Source organism: Cricetulus griseus, chromosome 2, assembly GCF_003668045.3.
Source record: "Cricetulus griseus strain 17A/GY chromosome 2, alternate assembly CriGri-PICRH-1.0, whole genome shotgun sequence".
Taxonomy (NCBI): Eukaryota; Metazoa; Chordata; class Mammalia; order Rodentia; family Cricetidae; genus Cricetulus; species Cricetulus griseus.
The window spans coordinates 211942265-211962000 of record NC_048595.1 but is presented as its reverse complement, the minus strand read 5'-3'; the positions used below and the strand labels follow the sequence as shown (position 1 = coordinate 211962000).

At 36.3% G+C, this 19736-nt stretch overlaps 1 protein-coding gene across 5 annotated transcripts in view; it reads left to right on the top strand.

The window, feature by feature from the left end:
- Nucleotides 1-19736, top strand: part of Kiaa1328 (KIAA1328 ortholog) — a 276897-nt gene that overhangs the window by 7338 nt on the left and 249823 nt on the right. For 3 of the 5 annotated variants that reach the window (XR_004768371.1, XM_035440239.1, XM_027400590.2), the window contains exons 2-4: nt 5328-5363; nt 6160-6302; nt 9699-9793. Coding sequence is in view for 4 of the 5 variants with exons in the window: in XM_035440239.1 (XP_035296130.1) it covers nt 5328-5363; nt 6160-6302; nt 9699-9793 (274 nt within the window). In the remaining variant the exon portion in view is untranslated. Of the gene's footprint in view, nt 1-5325; nt 5364-6159; nt 6303-9698; nt 9794-19736 lie in introns of all 5 variants that reach the window. The other 2 variants (XM_035440240.1, XM_035440241.1) reach the window with 2 other exon arrangements.

Sequence of the window (19736 nt, the reverse complement as noted above, 5' to 3'; positions counted from 1 at the left end):
ATTGCTGGATCTTGTGGACTGATTCTCATTTTCCTGAGGAGCTGCCATACTGATTTCCAAAGTGGCTGTACAAGTTTGTACTCCCACCAGCAGTGGAGGAGTGTTCCCCTTTCTCCACATCCTCTCCAGCATATAAACTGTCATTGGTCTTTTTGATTTTAGCCATTCTGACAGGAGTAAGATTGTATCTCGGAGTTTTTTTGATTTGCATTTCCCTGATGGCTAAGGATGTTAAACACTTTCTTATGTGCCTTTCAGCCATTTTAGATTCCTCTATTGAGAATTGTCTATTTAGTTCTGTACTCCACATTTTAATTGGATTGTTGGTGCTTTGGGAACTAGCTTCTTGATTTCTTTGTATATTTTGGAGATCAGCCCTCTGTCAGATGTGGGGTTGGTGACTATCTTTTCCCAGTCTGTGGGCTGCCTTTTTGTCTTGTTGACTGTGTCCTTTGCCTTACAGAAGCTTCTCAGTTTCAGAAGGTCCCATTTATTAATTGTTGATCTCAATGTCTGTGCTACTTGTGTAATGTTCAAAAATCAATCTCCTGTACCAATTAATTCAAGGGTATTTCCCACTTTGTGTTATAATAGGTTCAGTGTGGCTGGATTTATGTTGAGGTCTTTGATCCATTTAGACTTAAGTTTTGTGCATAGCGATAGACATGGTTCTATCTGCAGTCTTCTACATGCTAGCATCTAGTTATCCCAGCACCATTTGTTGAAGATGCTTTTATTATTCCATCTATAAATTTAGCTTGTTTGTCAAAAATCAGGTGTTTGTAGGTGTGTGGGTTAATATCAGGGTGTTCAACTTGGTTCCATTGTTCTGTCTGTCTATTTTTGTGCCAATACCAAGCTGTTTTCAGGACTATAGCTCTGTGATAGAACTTGAAGTCAGGGATGGTGATACCTCCCGAAGTTCCTTTATTGTACAGGGTTGTTTGGGCTATCCTGAGTCTTTTGTTTTTCCATATTAAGTTGAGAATTGTTCATTCAAAGTCTGTGCTGGGATTTTGATGGGCATTGCATTGAAACTGTAGATTGCTTTTGTCAAGATTGCCATTTTTTACTATGTTGATTCTACCTATCCAAGAACATGGGAGATCTTTCCATTTTCTGGTATCTTCTTTAAGTTCTTTCTTTAAAGACTCAAAATTCTTATGGTACAGGTCTTTCACTTTTTTGGTTAGCATTTTATGTTGTTTGTTGCAATTGTAAAGGGTGATGTTTCTCTGATTTCTTTCTTCAAGAATGTATCATCTGTATATAGTATGGCTACTGAGTTTTTTTGAGTTAATCTTATATCCTTCCACTTTGCTGAAGGTGTTCATCAGCTGTAGGAGTTCTCTGGTAGAGTTTTTCAGGTCACTTATGTAGTAGACTATGGTATCTTCTGCAAATAGTGAAAGTTTGACTTCTTCCTTTCCAATTTGTATCCCCTTGATCTCTTTTTGATGTCTTATTGCTCTAGCTAGAACTTCAAGGACAATGTTGAAGAGGTATGGATTGAGTGCACAGCCTTGTCTTGTCCCCAATTTTAGAGGCATTGCATTGAGTTTCTCTCCATTTAATTTGATGTTGGCTGTTGGCTTTCTGTATATTGCTTTTATTACGTTAAGGTGTATTCCTGTTATCCCTGATCTCTCCAAGACCTTTATCATGAAGGGATGTTGGATTTTGTCAAAGGCGTTTTCAGCATCTAGTGAGATGATCATGTGGGTTTTTTTCCCTCAGTCTGTTTATATGATGGATTACATTGAGAGATTTTTGAATGTTGAACCACCCTTGGATCCCTGGGATGAAGCCTACTTGATCATGGTGGATAATTTCTCTGATGTGTTCTTGGATTCGATTTGCCAGTATTTTATTGAGTATTTTTGCATCATTGTTCATGAGGGATAATGGTCTGTAGTTCTCTTTCTTACTTGTGTCTTTTTGTGGCTATTGTACCAAGGTTATTGAAGCCTCATAAAAAGAATTTGTTAGTGACCCTTCTGCTTCTATTATGTGGAATACTTTGAGGAGAATTGGTATTAGCTGTTCCTTGAATTTCTGTAGAATTCTGCATTGAAGCCACCTGGCCCTGGGCTTTTTTGGGTTGGGAGACTTTTGGTGAATGCTTCTATTTTATTAGGGGCTATAGGTCTATTTAAGTTGTTTATCTGTTGTTGATTTAATTTTGGTAAGTGAAATCTATCAAGAAAATTGTCCATTTCCTTTAGATTTTTTAATTTTGAGAAATATAGGTTTTTGAAGTATGACCTGATGATTCTCTGGATTTCCTCTGTGTCTTTTTATGTCCCCCTTTTCATTCCTGATTTTATTAATTTGCATATTCACTCTTTGCTGTTTGGTAAGTTTGGATAAAGGTTTGTCTATCTTGTTGATTTTCTTCAAGAACCAACTCTTCGTTGTATTGATTCTTTGTATTGTTCTTCTAGTTTCCACTTTATTGATTTCAACCCTCATTTTGAGAATTTTCTGGCATCTACTCCTCCAGGTTGCATTGACTTCTTTGTGTTCTAGAGCTTTCAGTTGTGTTGTTAATTCTCTAGTGTGATTATTCTCCTGTTTCTTCAAGTGGGCACTAAGTGCTATGAACTTTCCTCTTTGCACTGCTTTTAAAGTGTCCCATAAGTTTGGTTATGTTGTGTCCACATTCTCATTGAATTCTAGGAAATCTTTAATTTCTTTTTTTTTTATTTCTTCCTTGACCCAGCAATTGTGCATTTGGAGTTATTTAATTCCCATAAGTTTGTAGGTTTTCCACAATTTGTGTTGTTGTTGAATTCTAACTTTAAGGCATGGTGATCTGATAAGATACAGAGGGTTATTTTAACTTTTTTGTACCTGTTGCAGTTTGCTTTGTTGCCAAGTATGTAGTTGATTTTAGAGAAGGTTCCATGTGGTGTTGAGAAGAAGGCATATTCTTTTGTATTTGGATGGAATGTTCTATAGATGTCTGTTAAATCCAATTGGGCCATAATTTCTATTAGTTCTTTTGTTTTTTTGTTAAATTTTCGTCTGGTGTTCCTGTCTAGTGGTAAGGGTGGGGTCTTGAAGTCTCCCACTATAAGTGTGTGCAGTTTTATGTGTGATTTTAGTTTTTGTAATGTTTCTTTTTTGAAAGTGGATGCCTTTGTATTGGGGGCATAAATGTTCAGAATTGAGACTTCATCCTGATGGAGTTCTCCTGTGATGAGTAGGAAGTGACCTCCTTCATCTCTTTTGATTGATTTTAGTTTAAAGTCCAATTTGTTGGATATTAGGATTGTTACCCCCGCTTGTTTCTTGGGTCCATTTGATTGGAAAATCTTTTCCTAACCCTTAATTCTTAGGTACTGTCTGTCTTTGAAGTTCAGGTGTGTTTCTTGTATGCAACAGAAGGATGGATTCTGTCTTATCCATTCTGCTAACCTGTGTCTTTTTATAGGAGAGTTAAGACCATTAATATTGAGGGATATTAATGACCATTGATTGTTCATTCTTGTTTGTTTTGGATTTGGTGGTGGTGGTGAAATTGTGTCAGGGTTTCCACCCCTTTTTTCTTTTGGCTGTTGGTAAAGTGGGATTGTTTATTGCCTATATTTTTCTGGTTTTAATTAACTTCCTTGGGTTGCAGTATTTCTTCCAGAACTTTTGTAGGGCTGGATTGGTAAATATGTGTTGGTTGAATCTTGTTTTGCTATGGAATATCTTGTTTTCTCCATCTATATTGATTGAAAGATTTGCTGGGTATAGTAGTCTGGGCTGGCATCCATGGTCTATTATTGTAGGTAAAATATCTATCCAGGACCTTCTGTCTTTCAGAGTTTCCATGGAAAAGTCAGGTGTAATTCTGATAGATTAACTTTATATGTTACTTGACCTTTTTCCTTTGCTGCTCTTAATATTTTGTCTTTATTCTGTATGTTTGGTGTTTTGATTATTATATGTCGAGGAGACCTTTTGTCTTTTTGGTTCAGTCTATTTGGTGTTCTGTAGGCTTGTACTTTCATTGGCTTGTCTTTCTTTAGGTTGGGAAAGTTTTCTTCTATGATTTTGTTGAATATATTTTCTGCAACTTTGAGTTGGATTTTTTCACCTTCTTCTATACCTATTATTCTTAGGTTTGGTCTTTTCACGGTATCCCATATTTCCTGGATATTTTGTGTTAGGGATTTGTTGGACTTAAAATTTTCTTTGGTTCATGAGTCTATTTCTCCTAGTGTATCTTCAACTCCTGAGATTCTCTCTTCCATCTCTTGTATTCTGTTGGTTATTCTTGCATCTGTAGTTCCTGATTGTTTAACCAACCTTTTCTATTTTCAGCATTCCCTCAGATTGTGCTTTCTTTATTGTCTCTATTTCAGTTTTTAGGTCTTGAACTATTTCCTTGAAAAATTTGTTGAAATCTTGTAATTTTTGGTTTGTTTTTTCTTCTATTTCTTTAAGGGATTTTCTCATCTCTCCTGCTTCATCTGCATTGTGATGTTCAGGTGTGGCTTGTGTAGGGTCCCTAGTCTCCAGTGGTGTCATATTGGTTTTTCTGTTGTTGAATGTGCTTTTATATTGTCTTCTTCCCATCCTTTCTTCAAATGGGTGTATTAGGAGTCTCTTACTCTCCCGGTGGGAGACCAAGGTTACCGTCTGGTAGATGCAAACAGATCTAATACTCTGATGTCTGTGGATGGAGGCAAGACTGGTACTGGGGCCTTGGCAGTCTCTGGGTGTGTTGGATGCCACAGAATTCATATCCTGTGAGCAGTCCGGCAGACTCAGATGTGTATATATATTCATTTCCTACAGAAAAAATATGTATCTTCTCGAATTTTCCCTTTCAAATTCAAAATAATTCTTTTTTTGTCCTAAAATTTTCTTACATCTTCTATAATAGGGCTTCTTGAGACATTTCATAAATGTATTACAGAAGTATAAATATTACCTTTGTGTCTACAATAGTTGACTTGCCCTAAAACATTGTTTGACCTTCAAAGCTAAATGCCTGTCTTGGAATTATTGTCTAAAATAATTTTCAGCTTTGCCATGGTGCTTAACTCATTTTTTTTTGTAAAAGGAAAGCAACAAAATAGCATAATATATATCACAAAAGTATTCTGTTTGGGAAGAAGTGTGAGAGAAAGATTCATAGACTACCATGGCTTCCATCATTTTCTCTAAATATAAGGTTATGACTGTCTAAAGTTGAAGTTCTGTAAAATACTCATTTTTCTAGTTTTCTTATTAAGTTATACTTTCTCACATCAACAGAGATGAAAATTTATTACAGATATACATGGATATCTCATGATGTTTTATAGTATTTTCCTTCATGTTTTCCACAGTTTCTGATGAAGAGCAATCAATAGTTTATGTTCCAGGTATGACATCTATGTTAAAGTTCTTGAAGCTTCCCTTGTTTATTAAGTGTTAGAAGAAAGTAAAACATTGGGACAACCTTGTATGTGCAATTTGATATGGAACAGTTCATTTCAACATAATTTTAAAAAAACAAAATAAAAACAAATGTGTTTGAATATTTGGCTATATCCTCTTAAGATTTGAAATATTGGCTCTTCTTAGGGTCTACATGGGTAAGATAACATTTATGGTTTATAAAGTGCTTCATTTCTTAAAGAGATTCTTTTTGAAAATTGACATGTAATATTTCAAAGGAAAATATAAAAAGTTAATGCAGGTTGAATAAAGAGTCTGTATGTTTACTGATTGTTCGATTGGAAGAGTAGTCAAGCAGAGTCATTGAAGGCACTCAGGGTGAAAACCCTCTGAGTCTTGGATGTTTGGTGTCACCTCAGTATGTTGTAAATTATTGTTTTTAATGTAACCTAGAAATGTTCACAATATTTCACCTAACTGAATTTTATTTAATATAACCTTTTTGTGATTGTATTTATGCCAGTGTATGTATACATGTGCGCTCACATGCGCGCGCGCGCGCGCGCACGCGCCCGCACACACACACACACACACACACACACACACACACACACACACACATACACACATACACTCATGGGTTTTAAATTTAGATTTATAAAAGTATTTCTCATCAGGTCCTATAAAGCTCAGGATCCCAAGAGAGAGCTAATGGGGAGTGTGGGGAAGCTGAAAAGAGAAAGGTCAAATTCTGAAGTCTTGTTTAATGAACATTCTTAGGACTCTCTTCAGACAGAAACACAAGATCAAGACTCAAGTTGATAAATCCAAAAGTTGATGTTAAAGTTAAGACTTCAAGGGTGACTGATGCTTCCATCTCCATGGAGTCTTTAAAAAGTGCAGGAGATTCAGTAGCTGAACAGGTCAGTAATCTTTTTCTTATTTTTTTTTGTATGTGTGTGTCTGGTGTGTGCGTGCATGTGTGTGTGTGTGTATGTTTGTGTTTTTGTGTGTGTCTGTGTGTGTGTGTGTGTGTGTGTGTGGTGGGGTGGAGGTGGTTGTGGGTACACATGTGTGTGCATACATGTGGACGTGTGGAAGCCAGAAATTAGGTATCCTCCTCATCCTCTATTCTTCTATCACTTTACTTTGCTGTTTTTTGGGGGGGGCAGTAGAGGAGGAGCATCTTTTGTTTGTAATAGAGGTCTCTTATTGAACTCAGAGCTCGCCCAGGTCAGCTCTAGGGATCCACCTGTCTCTGTCCTTCACACCTCCTCTAGTTGTGAATTTACAGGCAAGTGCTACAATGTCCTCATTTGAATGTGAGTGCTCACGTTCAAATGAGAGCACTTTACTGACTGAACTGTCTCCCTAGCTTGTTAGTTTTTATCAATAAAGACACAAAGTCCTTTAAAAGACCATCTGTTTGCATTTGTAGAAGACCCAAAACTTTTGTGGCCCCTAATAGTGCTAAATCAGTATAAAGTATCTGGACTTCTTGAGAGCTTTGCTGTAAAATGTATAGATGTGCATCTAAGTCTTAGCTAAGAAAATGCATTATCTTACTATGTCTCAAAAGATTTAAATTTACATATTTCCTTCTTCTGGCATTGATTAGTAAGTCAAATTCACTATTTTTATTGTTAGGTATCCTTTATGTTTTTATTTTTCAAAATTTATTTTTTTATGGCCAATACTTTTATATTAGAATGAGGCTTATATAAGGAAAACTGCATTATTATGACTTTTCACTTAGAAAACAATGTTATTAAATTTTAGAGTTTGTTTTGTTTTGTATTTTAGAAAAACAAACTTTTTTTTTGAGCCAGTGTCTCATATATACCAGGTTGGCCTTGAATTTGCTATGTTACTAAGTCTGGCCTTAAGCTCATGATTTCTTTGCCTCTGTCCCCCTAGTACTGGGATTGCAGCAAAACTCTTTCTTTTCTTTCTTTATACATATTTTTTTTCATTTTTTTGCATTTGTATGTGTTGTGTCTATCCATGTATGCATATTGGTATGTATAGAGGCCTGAACTTGACATCAAGTTTCTTCCTCAGTTCCTCTCTACTTCATTTTTTGAGGCAGGGCATCATGTTGAACCCAGAGATGGCCAAATCTGGCTAGTCTAGCTAGCCAGTTTTCTTAGGGGATCCTCTGATTTTACTTCCCAGCTGCTGGGATTAGAGCTGGCCACCATTGCCTGCCTGGTTTTTATGTGACTCCGGGGATCCTAACTCTTACAATGCTAACTCTGTCCACTGAACTGCCTCCTCTGCCAACAGTTCTTGCTTTTTATAGGCCAGTGGCTCGTTTTGCTCTTTTCTTTGTCTTCATAATGGTATCTGCACATTCCTTTAGCATATAACCACAATATTTCAAATACAATTTATTCTCTTGTATAACTATTGTTAAATTCTCTTTCCTCAAAGTTGACATTAGTGTTTGTAATCTATGGTTCATGGGCAGAATCTTTCTTCTGCTTATATTGAGTGACTTTTTCTCGGGAGAACTGATCAATCTGCTGTCATTCCAGATGAGACACTGACAACAGACTGTTTCATCCCAATCTAGCTTGGTGAATCAGTGAATTTACTGGGATTGCTTTTATGAGCATGAGTGACTCCAAGGCAGCTACATCTCTAAAATCCACCCCACTATGGGTGACAACTCGGAAAAGTTATACCCTGGAGGTCCCTGATCAACTTGGAAGCAGCAGTCCTCTCCTTGGAAGTTTCTGTGGATTCCTGAGTCTTAGGCATCTTCCATCCCTCAAAAACAGGGCTTCATTTTGGAGGAAGCATCTACACAGCAGCTTGTTTTATAAATGCCTTTTTTTCTTCCTCCCAGGAATGCTCTTTTTTTTTTTTTTTTTTTTTTGAGGTATTGTCTGTGACTGCTTTTGTAGAATCACAGAGTTGCTATCATGACTGTCACCCCACAAAGCCCCAAATATCCCAAACATTTACTGTCAGACAAGTTACAGAAAAAATTTCATGATTCCTAATGTGTAATCATGGAGATGTTTTTGGTATCTATTACTGATGATTGTCTAGTAATGAACAGGATTTGTTGGTTAACCCCAGAACAAAGTGTCTTTATGGATGGCATTAGGGTCAGAAATGATAAGTTGCAATGTTTCTGCTGTTGTTAGTTAATGCTGGTATGAGTACCGAAGTGTACTCAGAAAGGCCATAAATAAAAGCCATTAGCTAATTACACTTCTTCCAGTTGTCATATTGTTTCATTGGCACAGTTTCCAGTTTTATTATGAGACACTGACCAAAAGCAATTTGGGGAAGAAATGGTTTATTTAGCACACACTTCTAGGCCATAGTCCAGGAGGGAAAACAGAACAGGAACTTAATCAGGAACATCAAGCAGAATCCATGGAGGAATGCCACTTGCTGGCTTGCGCTCTGGCTTACTATCATGTTACCACTTAATCATTTTAACTGAGAGACTTAACTGGAGAGTTGTGTCAGCATTTCAGAGCACTGGCTGCTCTTTCAGAGGACCCAGTTTCAAATCTCAGCACCCACATGATGACTAACTATATACACACCAAGATTCTGTATTAACTAGGGTTCCCTTGTGATTTCTTGACTTCCATGGCTTTTAAGATGCCTCTGAAGTTGTTACAGTACTGGAGAGAACCCACCGTACTACAAAAAAAGAATAGCATAGTGTTTAAGAGCACAGCCTGGAACCTAGTTTTCTATCTCCTTCTGTTATGTAGCTACTGTAACTCTGAGCAATCTGTGTACTCTTAATAAAAAAAGTAAAACAATGCCTCCCTAATTGCACTGTGAAAATGAGATGGAGTAACAGATAAAAAGTACTTATTGCATTCTTTATGTGATGAACACTAGCGGTAAATTCCAGTTCTTTTTAGATCTGGCCATTGAGAATTGTTATTTGTTTAAAGTCCCACAACTAGTGAGTGTCTCCTCTCCAATCTTCATATATTTTAAACAGTCTTGGGACTACAGTGTCATATATTCTCAGTGTCTTCCATTGTCACCCTAATATTCACCAGGGGAAAGGTAAATAAATGTTCTCTGGTACTTAGCAGGCATATCTTTTAGTTCTGTCTGTGTGTTCATTTCTCTGTATATTCCATGATGTTGTCTGGTTTGTTATCAGTTCCCTAGCATGTTTGGAATTCATAGTAGGTTTAAGTGAAAAACATGGATAGTGATCAACTGATAATTTCTAAGAAATTTTACTTTCCATTTTTAATTTCACAGATTTCTCAAAAAGTACTTGAAAATTGTTTAGAGGAAAAAAAAGTTAACCAGAAAATGTTTTATTCTAGAATTTCTGCAAGGGAGGAATGAAGAGTGCATCACTGAAAGATTTATGTCTTGAAGACAAAAGACGCATTGCTAACTTAATTAAGGAACTGGCCAGGTGAGACAAAACTTATGTGGGATGCATCTGTAGGTGAGACAACTTGTTTTGAGAGCAGAATATTGCTAATACATTTGATGTCTGTGGTGGCTTCAGTCAGAATCATCCCCACAGGTTTATTGATTCAGATGCTTGGTCACTGGGAGTAGTATTGTTGGAAGAACTAGGAGGTGTGGCCTTGTTGGAGGAAGAATGTCTCTGGGGATGGACTTTGGGGTTTCAGAAGCTCCAGCCAGGCTTAATGGTTGTCTCCTTTACTGCTGCCTGCAGATCTGGATGTAGAACCTTGTTTATCTGTGTGCTGTTGTGCTGAAAATGGACTAAACCTCGGAAACTACAGGCGAACCCCAATTGAATTTTAAAAGTGGCTGTGGTCATGGTTCTCTTCATAGCTATAGAACGATAACTAAGACAATGGCACTATTGCCATTAGTTTTATGGAACCAGACTTAAAAAGATTTTGTATTACCCAAACACTTACCTTCAAGTGCTTACTCCCAAAGATCTAACACCTCACAAGGCCTCACTTTATAAATTACTGCCACTTCCCTCTAGTAACATAGGTTGGAGACCGTGCATATTTAAACTATAGCAATATTGCAGGGGAGATTCAAACTATTCAACTGTACTTTCGCTCTGAAATTATTACAACTATAGTAAGGTGTATCTAAGGAGTATGCCTCCATCCATTATTCCATGATACTCTAATGGCTGCTTTATATTTCCCAAAGTGGTTTTATATTTACTATCACATCAGAATTCTTATTGAAGAATGAGTTTTTATTAGTATCAGCTTTGATAAATTTTATTTTCTAATATAGAACTCTAGGAATCACAGAAATAATATGAAGTAGAAGATGTTCTTTTTTAAAGAAATGACTTTTTTATTCTGATATAGCTGTAGATTTTATTGCAGTTGTTACAAATATAGAGAGAACTTATCCACTCTTTACCCAGTGTCTAGTGATTATAATATTTTGATTAACTAGTACAATATTACAATTACAGACTTTATCTGTTATATACAGAGATCACCAGTTTTACATATATATTCATTATAAATTTGTTCAAAATCACCAGTCAAAATTCACAATAATTCTGTTACAAGGATTGTTTTTGTTTTGTTTTGATTTTTGAGGTTCTAGAAATTGACTAGGGCCTTATACATGGCAGGCAAGTGGTAGACTACTTTATTTGTACTCAAAAATTTGTGTAGATATTCTTGGAAGCCAGAAAAGAACGTTGGATTCCCAAGACCTGCTGGTGGTTGTTATCTACCTAACATGAGTGCTGGGAATCAACTCCAGTGTTTTGGAAGAACAGCAAGCACTTTTAAACTCTGATCCATCACCCCAACCTCAGCACAGATACTTTCTTTCCTACCTACTTCCTTAATCCCAAACTCCTGTTAATATGTTCTGTATTGCTACAATTGCATCATGTCAAGAAAACTATATAAATGGGATCATATATTTTATGACTTTGATATCAGTTCTTTTTACTTGGTATAATTCTTTGAAGCCATTCAAATTATATGTGTTTCAGTATTTTTTTTCCCTTTTTATTATATTCCTTTTGGTATAGAGGTGCTAGATTGACTAACTGTTCATCTGTTGGGAAACATTGTAATTCTTTCCAGTTTTTGACAGTTACAAATGTAATTGCTGTAAGGTTTTAATGTGCACATGGAAGTTTGATTTCTTTGTGATTAAGTGTGCTTGGTTTTTGTAAGAAACTGCATTCCAAAAAGGTTGTAGCATTTTATATTCTCACCAAAATGCAATAAATCTAGGTGTTCTGAATTCTAGCTTCCAAACTTACACAGTTTTAATTTTAGGAATCTCCTGGACATTTAGTGATGTCTTAGTTAGTTTGTCTTTCTATGATTGCCAATGATAGTGAACATTATCTCATATTCTTATTCCTGTCTATATCTTCACTGGAACTGGGTACATTCTTTTGGCCATATCATATCAGAATGTTTGCAATTTTTTTTGAGTTTTGAGAATTGTTTATATGTTCTAAATATAGATCTTTTGTTGGATATGTAGTGTAAAATTCTTCCTTCTCCTCTGTGACTTGCCTCATTATCTTCAGGATCTTTCGTAGTCTAAAAGCTTTTTTTTTTCTTTGTAGCCAATGATCCATTTGAGTTGGTTTTTGTGTTATAAGCATGTCTAAGTTGAGTTTTGTTGTTGTTGTTTTTATTGATGTCCACTTACGCCAGCACCATTTATAGAAATCTTTTTTTGTGTTTCTGTTAGAAATTAATAGGAGTGCATTTGTATTATTACTATATGTGTACAGTATAGAAAACCTTAATACTGTCTGCAGATATGCTATTTGCTAATAGGGACACATGTATTATTTTCTTTGCAGAATATATATCTTTTCTCCCTTATCCTAGCTCAACTCTTCAGTGAAAGTAAATAAAGATGAGCGATGACATCTTTGCGATGTTTTTTATTTCAGGTGTGACATGTTCAGTCTGCCATCAGACTATAGATGTTTTTGTAGGTACCTTACAGTGTAGAGGAAGTTTTTCTCCATTTCTAGTCCTTTTCCTTATTTTTCTTTTTTAAGAAATAGAATTTCACTGTGTTGCCCAGTCTGGCTCCAAATTCCTGAGCTTCTGCAAGGCTCATTGTGTACATCACCAATTCCTGCCCAAGTTTTTACTGTGATTACATTTTAGATTTTCTTAACTGCTTTTTTCTGTGTCAATTGGTATACAGATCTTTTTATCCTATAATATTGTGGGTTACACTGACTGAATTTTTCACATTGAATTACCTTGCATACCTGTTATAAATTTTATTTGTTATGATTATTTTAATGTATTAAACAGCTTGATTTGAAATTTTGAATTTTCATAGCAAAGTTCATGAGAGATATTTGTCTTAAGTTTTGTGCTATGCTATTTTGATTTGTATCATGGTGATAGTAGCCCCATCATGGATATTATCAATTTACCCCCTTCTTACATTTTCTGAAAATGTAGGAATTGGTGTTCAATTGGTTTTAATTTTACATTTTAGAGACAATTTCTCTCTCTGTGTGTATATGTATATATACACGTGTGTGTGTGTGTGTGTGTGTGTGTGTATGTCTGGCTGAAAGTTGTGATACTCCTGCCTTAGCCACCTAAGTTCTGGGATTACATTCTGTTTTAAACTGGTGTTAGTTCTTAAATGTTTGTTAGCATTCTCCAGTGAAATGGTAAGGGTCCAAGAATTTGTTTTTAAAGAATTTTTAAATTAAAATGTTAATTTATTTAATAGTTTTAAGATTATTCATATTGTCTGTTTTATCTTGATTAAACATTAGGAGTTTTTAGGGTATTTTTAAATTATATTTTATTTTTGTTTTATGTATATGGGTGTTGCTTGTATATATGTTTTTGTACCCATGTGTGTCTGGTGTCCATGGAAGCCAGAAGAGGGCATCATGTCCCTGGTGAGTGCTGAGAATGATGAATAGGGTCCCCAGGTGACTAGCCAGTGCACTTAACCTCGGAGCCATCTCTCAATCCAAAGAGTTTGTAATTTTTGAGAATTGTTTCATTTCTTCTGAGTTATCAAATTTGTGAGCATAAAAGTTAATAGTGTTATTTCACTATCTCATCAGTGACCACAGACTCTGTAACCCTTCATTTCTGATGGTAGTGACTGGAATCTTCTCTCTTTTGTCTTTGTTAGGCTCATCACTTTTATTGACTTTCCAGAGAACCAGCTTTTTGTTAGATTGATTTCCGCCCCACCTCACCCCATGTTTCTGTTCTCTATTTCATTGATTTTTTTTATTCTCTTATCAGTGTTACTTCTTAGTGCTTTGGATTTATTTTTCTCTTCTTTCCCTAACCTCTTGCAAAGAATTTAGAGATTGTGTACTTCTCTCTTAATTTAAGCAGTTAGTGTTGTAAACTTTCTTCTCAGCATGTTTTCACTATGTCTACTTGCTTTACTATATTTTCATTTCATTCATATTTGTACATTTTTTATAATTTCCCTTGACACTTCCCGTTGGGCATTTCCAGGAGTTTAATGATTTTCTTATTGCTTTTTTCTTTTATCAGCTCCTACCTTTGTTCTATAATGGTGAAATAATTATTAGAAACACCATTTTGATGTTTCATAGTCTAGGGTGTGATGGCTCTTGATAAATGTCCAAGAGGGCTTTAAAAACACCTGTAATTCTAATTCTTTTATTTTGCAGTGAGGAGCTGTTTTTCTTTGTTTTGATTTTTTTTGGGGGGGGTATCTTTGTTTTAGTCATTTTGCATGTGATGAACATTTCATCTTTGTTTTTATTCCTTGTACTGAAAAGAAACTTTCCTCAGTTTGCTAGAACCAATTAAGAACACTGGCTATGTTGTCTACTAGTCCTTCTCTATGGATATCTACTTTTCTCTTTTTATGCAGCACATCAGTCCTCTCTACCCTCTGGTTTTCTTCCAGTTTACCTTTTCTTACTGTTTGAATGTCCTCTTCCCTCTGATTAGGCCTTGACTTCGTGCCAGAGCATCCCTAGGTGAGTGTATCCTCCTCATTCATCACAGGCTCCATAACTGTATAATAGCCTATGCTTTCCTGATGATAACTGTTTGTTTATTTTGCCTGGGTTCTAATAACACTATAGGGCTGCCCAATGAGTATTTGTCCTTCTTAGCTCTTTGTGGTCTAATACCATGTTTCATGTTAATTAGGTATGAATACTGTGTTGATTCCTTATTGGCTATGTTTATCAGCACTTGCCTCCAAATGCTACATTATGCCTGGGATCTGAGTCTCCATGTTAGCTCACTACTGTCTCCTAGTTCATCTTTCCTTACTTAGGTCCTAGAACAGCATATATGGTTGGCTATATCCCCACAATGATCTTCTTACCTGCCTGAGTTTCCACCTCCTACAAGACCTCTATGTAGATACTCCTTTACATCTCCCTGGGCTCTGGTCCCCTGCTCTGAACAACCCCTCTGTGCAGATGTCTTCATTATACTATTCAGATTCTGCCTATACCCAATTGTGCTCATATTCAAGAAGAAAATACAAAGTAAAATGAAGAGAGAGGAAATGAAAGCTCAAATTTTATTCTGGAGAGAAAAAAATTATGTTCTTTATGAAAAAGATGTTTAAATATAGTTGGTTATTCATGAGAAAACTTTGCTTTACAAATCACATCATATAAAGGCAAAATATGCTGCTTTTGTGCTTTGCTTGCCTTGTCTAATGTATTGGGTTTGTTTTAAATCAGTAGGCTCAATTTGATTAAATAGAGAATAACGATGAAGAATTAATGGGAAATGATTAGGCTGAGGTTTTAAAAGTTATCTTAATTCATATCATTTCAGAAAATAATTAGCCATGAGGGATTACAGTTACCTTGTATAAGGGTCAAACCAAATGGAGAAAAGCACCAGAAGCATTATGAAAGTGACATATTTCTGTGACATATTAAGTACACCTACTTCAGCTTCGGCTTGGATGCAAAGCAGTTGGCCTTGTGTAAGGAGACATATCACTGAGATTGCTTGCCACTCACCACTGGCTTTCAGCAGAATGTTTTCAGAGGGTTGTAGAATATGTGTCAGCAAGCCTACAGATAAAACAGTGATTTTGTTTGTTTGGTTTGGTTTTCCAGTTACATAATAATACATAATATAAATACATAGTGTTAGCTTATCTTTCAAATATTACTTTTGAGGATTAAAGCATATTTACAAGAGCTATTCCCAAGCCCTACATATCTCCTTTTTCTGAAATAGGGTCTTGACTTTGGTAGTGTTATGTGGGAAAATGTACAGCCTGTATGTGTACATCCTGTTTAATATATGTACTGATACTATGTATCAAGGGCTCTGAAAGATACCTTTCAGCTCCACAGAAAAAATGAAATCTCAAAATTTGTAAGAAAATGGATTAACTTAGAATGTATAATATCAAACAAGATCCCCCAACTTTGGAAAAAGAAAATCCACATATTTGTCCTCATATGCAGATTGTAGCCTATAACATGTACATGTGTGCAAATGTAAATGTTGGTCTTGTATATATGTAGAAATTAGAAAAAAAGGGAGAGGTAATAGGTGGTGAGAAAGGGCAGAGTGCAGTTAAAAGACATGAGTTGTGAAAGAGAATATAAAGCTAATTGTTTTCTAATTTTAACACTGTAATGGATTTTTTAAATTTTGTGGTAGATAAGAGCATAAAAATGAAATTGATGGTGAAAGTGTGAAATCCAAAGCAGAGCTCCACAGCTTCAGAAGGACTTTTCCAACTGTATGGATGTCCACTGAGACATATAGATGTAGGTTTGAGCAAATGCCTGTTTGAGTACATATGTTCTTATAGTTGTATACTGTTTTTCATTTTCAAGTTCTTTGTACTAACATGATTTTTAATTAAAAAACATAAAAAAGGAAAGATGCCTGTAAGATGTATTAGTAATTTTAAATGGAAATATATATGAATAAAAGATATAAAAATTAGCATTGGCATAATAAGCTAGAAAGATGAATTCAGTCAAACAGAGTAAAGGACAGTAGTGCTGATAAGAGGATATGACATGCATAGTATATTAAAATCAAGCCATTGTGGCACAACATTTAACTCAGAGAGCTAGACAGATCTCTGAGTTCAAGGCCAGTCTCATCTACAGAGTGAGACCCTATATGGAAAAGAAAAGAAAATAAATCAAATGGGGGAAACTATCAGAAGATTTAGAGAAGTTGTGTATTCCTTTCAAGATGTTCAGGTGTAACACAGGTAAGGAGTTTCAGCTCTCATGTAAACCTGCTAGTATTATTCCAGGGGATGTTTGAGATTTATTTATAAAAAGGCATGATGACAGTACAGATAAATGAAATAAACCCCTCATTCATAGTGAATATGAGTGAGCAAAATTGTACTACCAGGTAAGAAAACAGACTTTCCAGTGTTGACTGTGAATTAACAGTCTGTGTGTGCTTCCTTACTAATAATCTATATATATTTAGGGAACTTTCCCACTTGTGTTAACTGCACAAGTAATGTTAGTGTATAGAGGTGAATGAAAATTCAGATGCTAATGAGAATAGGCACAACAAAAAGAAATTACAGTGATGTGAATTATGTTGCTTATGGGAGAAAATACTAAGGGGATGAGTTGATATATAAGTTTCAAGTAATTTTTAGAAGGGGCTTCCCTAAAGTATCTAGCATTGATTTACATGTGCAGAAGGGTAAGTAGGATATTGACGAACTTTCTCTAGAAAGATTTAAGATAGAGAGAATTCTTTTGCAGTTGCTGAGTTATATGACCTTAGAAGGTCTTTCACAGTAGCATTAATAATTATTTGCATAGATGGGGTAAAAGTAACATTATTTACAGAGATCTGAACAATGAATAGCTTTGGAAAGTATTTTTGCTTATGCTGAAGGATGCTGACAGTTCTCTGTATACATGTCCTTGTTTACTAGGCCCTTTAAGGTGATGACGGGTGCTTCAGACTAATACACAGATTGTTTTGTCAGCTTTGTTTTTGAAGGAAAATAAGTTTCAACATTTTCAAATAATTCTAGCCACAGTTGCAGTACTAGATAGGGACAAACTCTATTCCCGAAGATTCTGAAAACCCTTCTTTTTTCTGTCTTGGCTCCACTGTCAGTTCATGCATTGTTCCCAAGAGACTGCTTTTGCAGTAATTTATATGAGGACAATTTCCTTTTTAAAGGTCCAGATACTCTGATTTTTCCCAGAGGTCAGTTTGCTAGCTCTACTTCACATTTCTGAGATGCAAAAACAAAACAAAATAAAACAAAACAAACAAAAAGCACCATTAATTTCCCATTATAAAGTGAGTAGATCATTATTTATTTTCTCTTTTAAAAACATTTATTATAACCTTTAGGTAAGAATTAAAGTACATTAATGTACATTGCCCTGTAATAGGAATGTTAAACAGCTACTTAAAAGTTTTTACTTCTATTTTGAAGCCTTTATGGAATATTTTAGTGTTAGGGGATGACATACAGTAGTATCTATTATTAATTTCACAGCAGTTTTAAGAAAAGATGAACTTTTAATTTCCTGTGGTAGAAAACCACTTAATGGTGCAGAAAAGTTAGTATTCAAAACTTCAGTTTTAGATGGTCCATTCTGAGATCTGTCACTCAGAGAATATATTTTGACTCATTAATGTGCATTCAACAGTCTTCTAGTTTGACCAGACTGTGCCACCTACACAAAGTTAATTTTTCTATAACAAGTGCTTTTTCCCTGTTGTGTGACATTCCCAGCCCTATGAGTGTGGATAACCTCTGCTCACTAGGATGGATTTATTCAAAAAAATGCTTGACATTTTGGTTAAGAAAAATTGAGAGGCTATCACTATAGGTCCCTTGATACAATACATATCCTATGGCATTTAGTGTTTTCTTAGTTTCTGTTTAATGTATTTTATTCATGTGTTTATGGACTGATTATTCTCTACCATAGTTCATTTTATATACTTGTTGTGCCTTAGTTAGGGTTTAAGTTGCTGCAGTGCAACACCATGACCAAATAAATGGTAAGTTGGGGAAGAAAGAGTTTATCTGGTTTACACATCTACATTGGTGTTCATCACTGCAGGAAGTTAGGACAGGAACTCAAAACGGGGCAGGATTCTGAAGGCAGAAGCTGATGCAGAGGCCATGGAGGGGTGCTTCATACTGTCTTGTTTCCCCTGGCTTGCTCAGCATGCTTTATTTTATTTTATTTTATTTTATTAGTTCAAGTTAGGAACAAGCTTGCTTCACATGTCAGTCCCTTCTCCCTCCCCCTCCCCCCATCTGCCCCTCATCCCACCCACCCTCCACTCCCTAGGCAGGATAGGGCCCTTGATGGTGGTTCCCCAAAGTCCACCACATGATCCTGGGCTGGGCCTAGGCCCTCCCCCATGTGTACAGGCCAAGGGTGCATCCCTTCACATGGGATGGGCGCTTAAAGCCCCTTCTTACACCAGGGAAAAATGCTAATCCACTACCAGGGGCCCCCTAGAGTGCGGAGGTCACCTAGTTTACATCCATGTTCAGGGGTCTGGATCAGTTCTGTGCTGGCCTTCCAGACAGCAGTCTGGGGTCCATGTGCTCCCCCTTGTTCAGGCCAGCTGTTTCTGTGGGTTTCACCAGCCTGGTACCGACCCCTTTGATCTTCATTTCTCCCTCTCTGCAACTAGGTTCCAGAGTTCAGTTCAGTGTATATCTGTGGATGTCTGCCTTTGCTTCCATCAGCCATTGGATGAGGGGGCTCTAGGATGGCATAAAAAGTAGTCATCAGTCTCATTATAGGGGAAGGGCATTTAGGTTATCCTCTCCATCATTGCCAAGATTGTCAGTTCGTGTAATCCTTGTAGATATCTGTAAATCTCCCTAGTGCCAGATCTCTCCTCGGACCTATAATGGCTCACTCTGATATGGTATCACTCATCCTGCTCTCCTCTATTCTTCCCCCAACTCAACATTTCGGCTCTTCCATTTCCTCCCCTCCCCTCCTCTTCTCCTCCTCTCATTCTGGCAGCTCCCTATCCCCTATCCTCATGCTCCCAATTAGCTCAGGAGTTCCTGCCCTTTCCCATTCTCTGGGGTCCATGTATTTTTTCCTTAGAGTCTTTCTTGTTTCCTAGTTTCTTTGGTGAAGAGGATTGTAGGCTGGTAATCCTTTGCTCTATGTCTAAAATTCATATATGAGTGGGTACATACCATGTTTGTCTTTTTGTAACTGGGTTACCTCACTCAGGATGGTTTCTTCTAGTTCCATCTATTTGCTTGCGGATTTCAAGATTTCTTTTTTCTTTTTTTTTTTTCTGCTGAGTAGTACTCCATTGTATAAATATACCACATTTTCTCTACCCATTCTTCAGTTGAGGGACATCTAGATTGCTTCCAGGTTCTGGCTATTACAATCAATGCTGCTATGAACATGG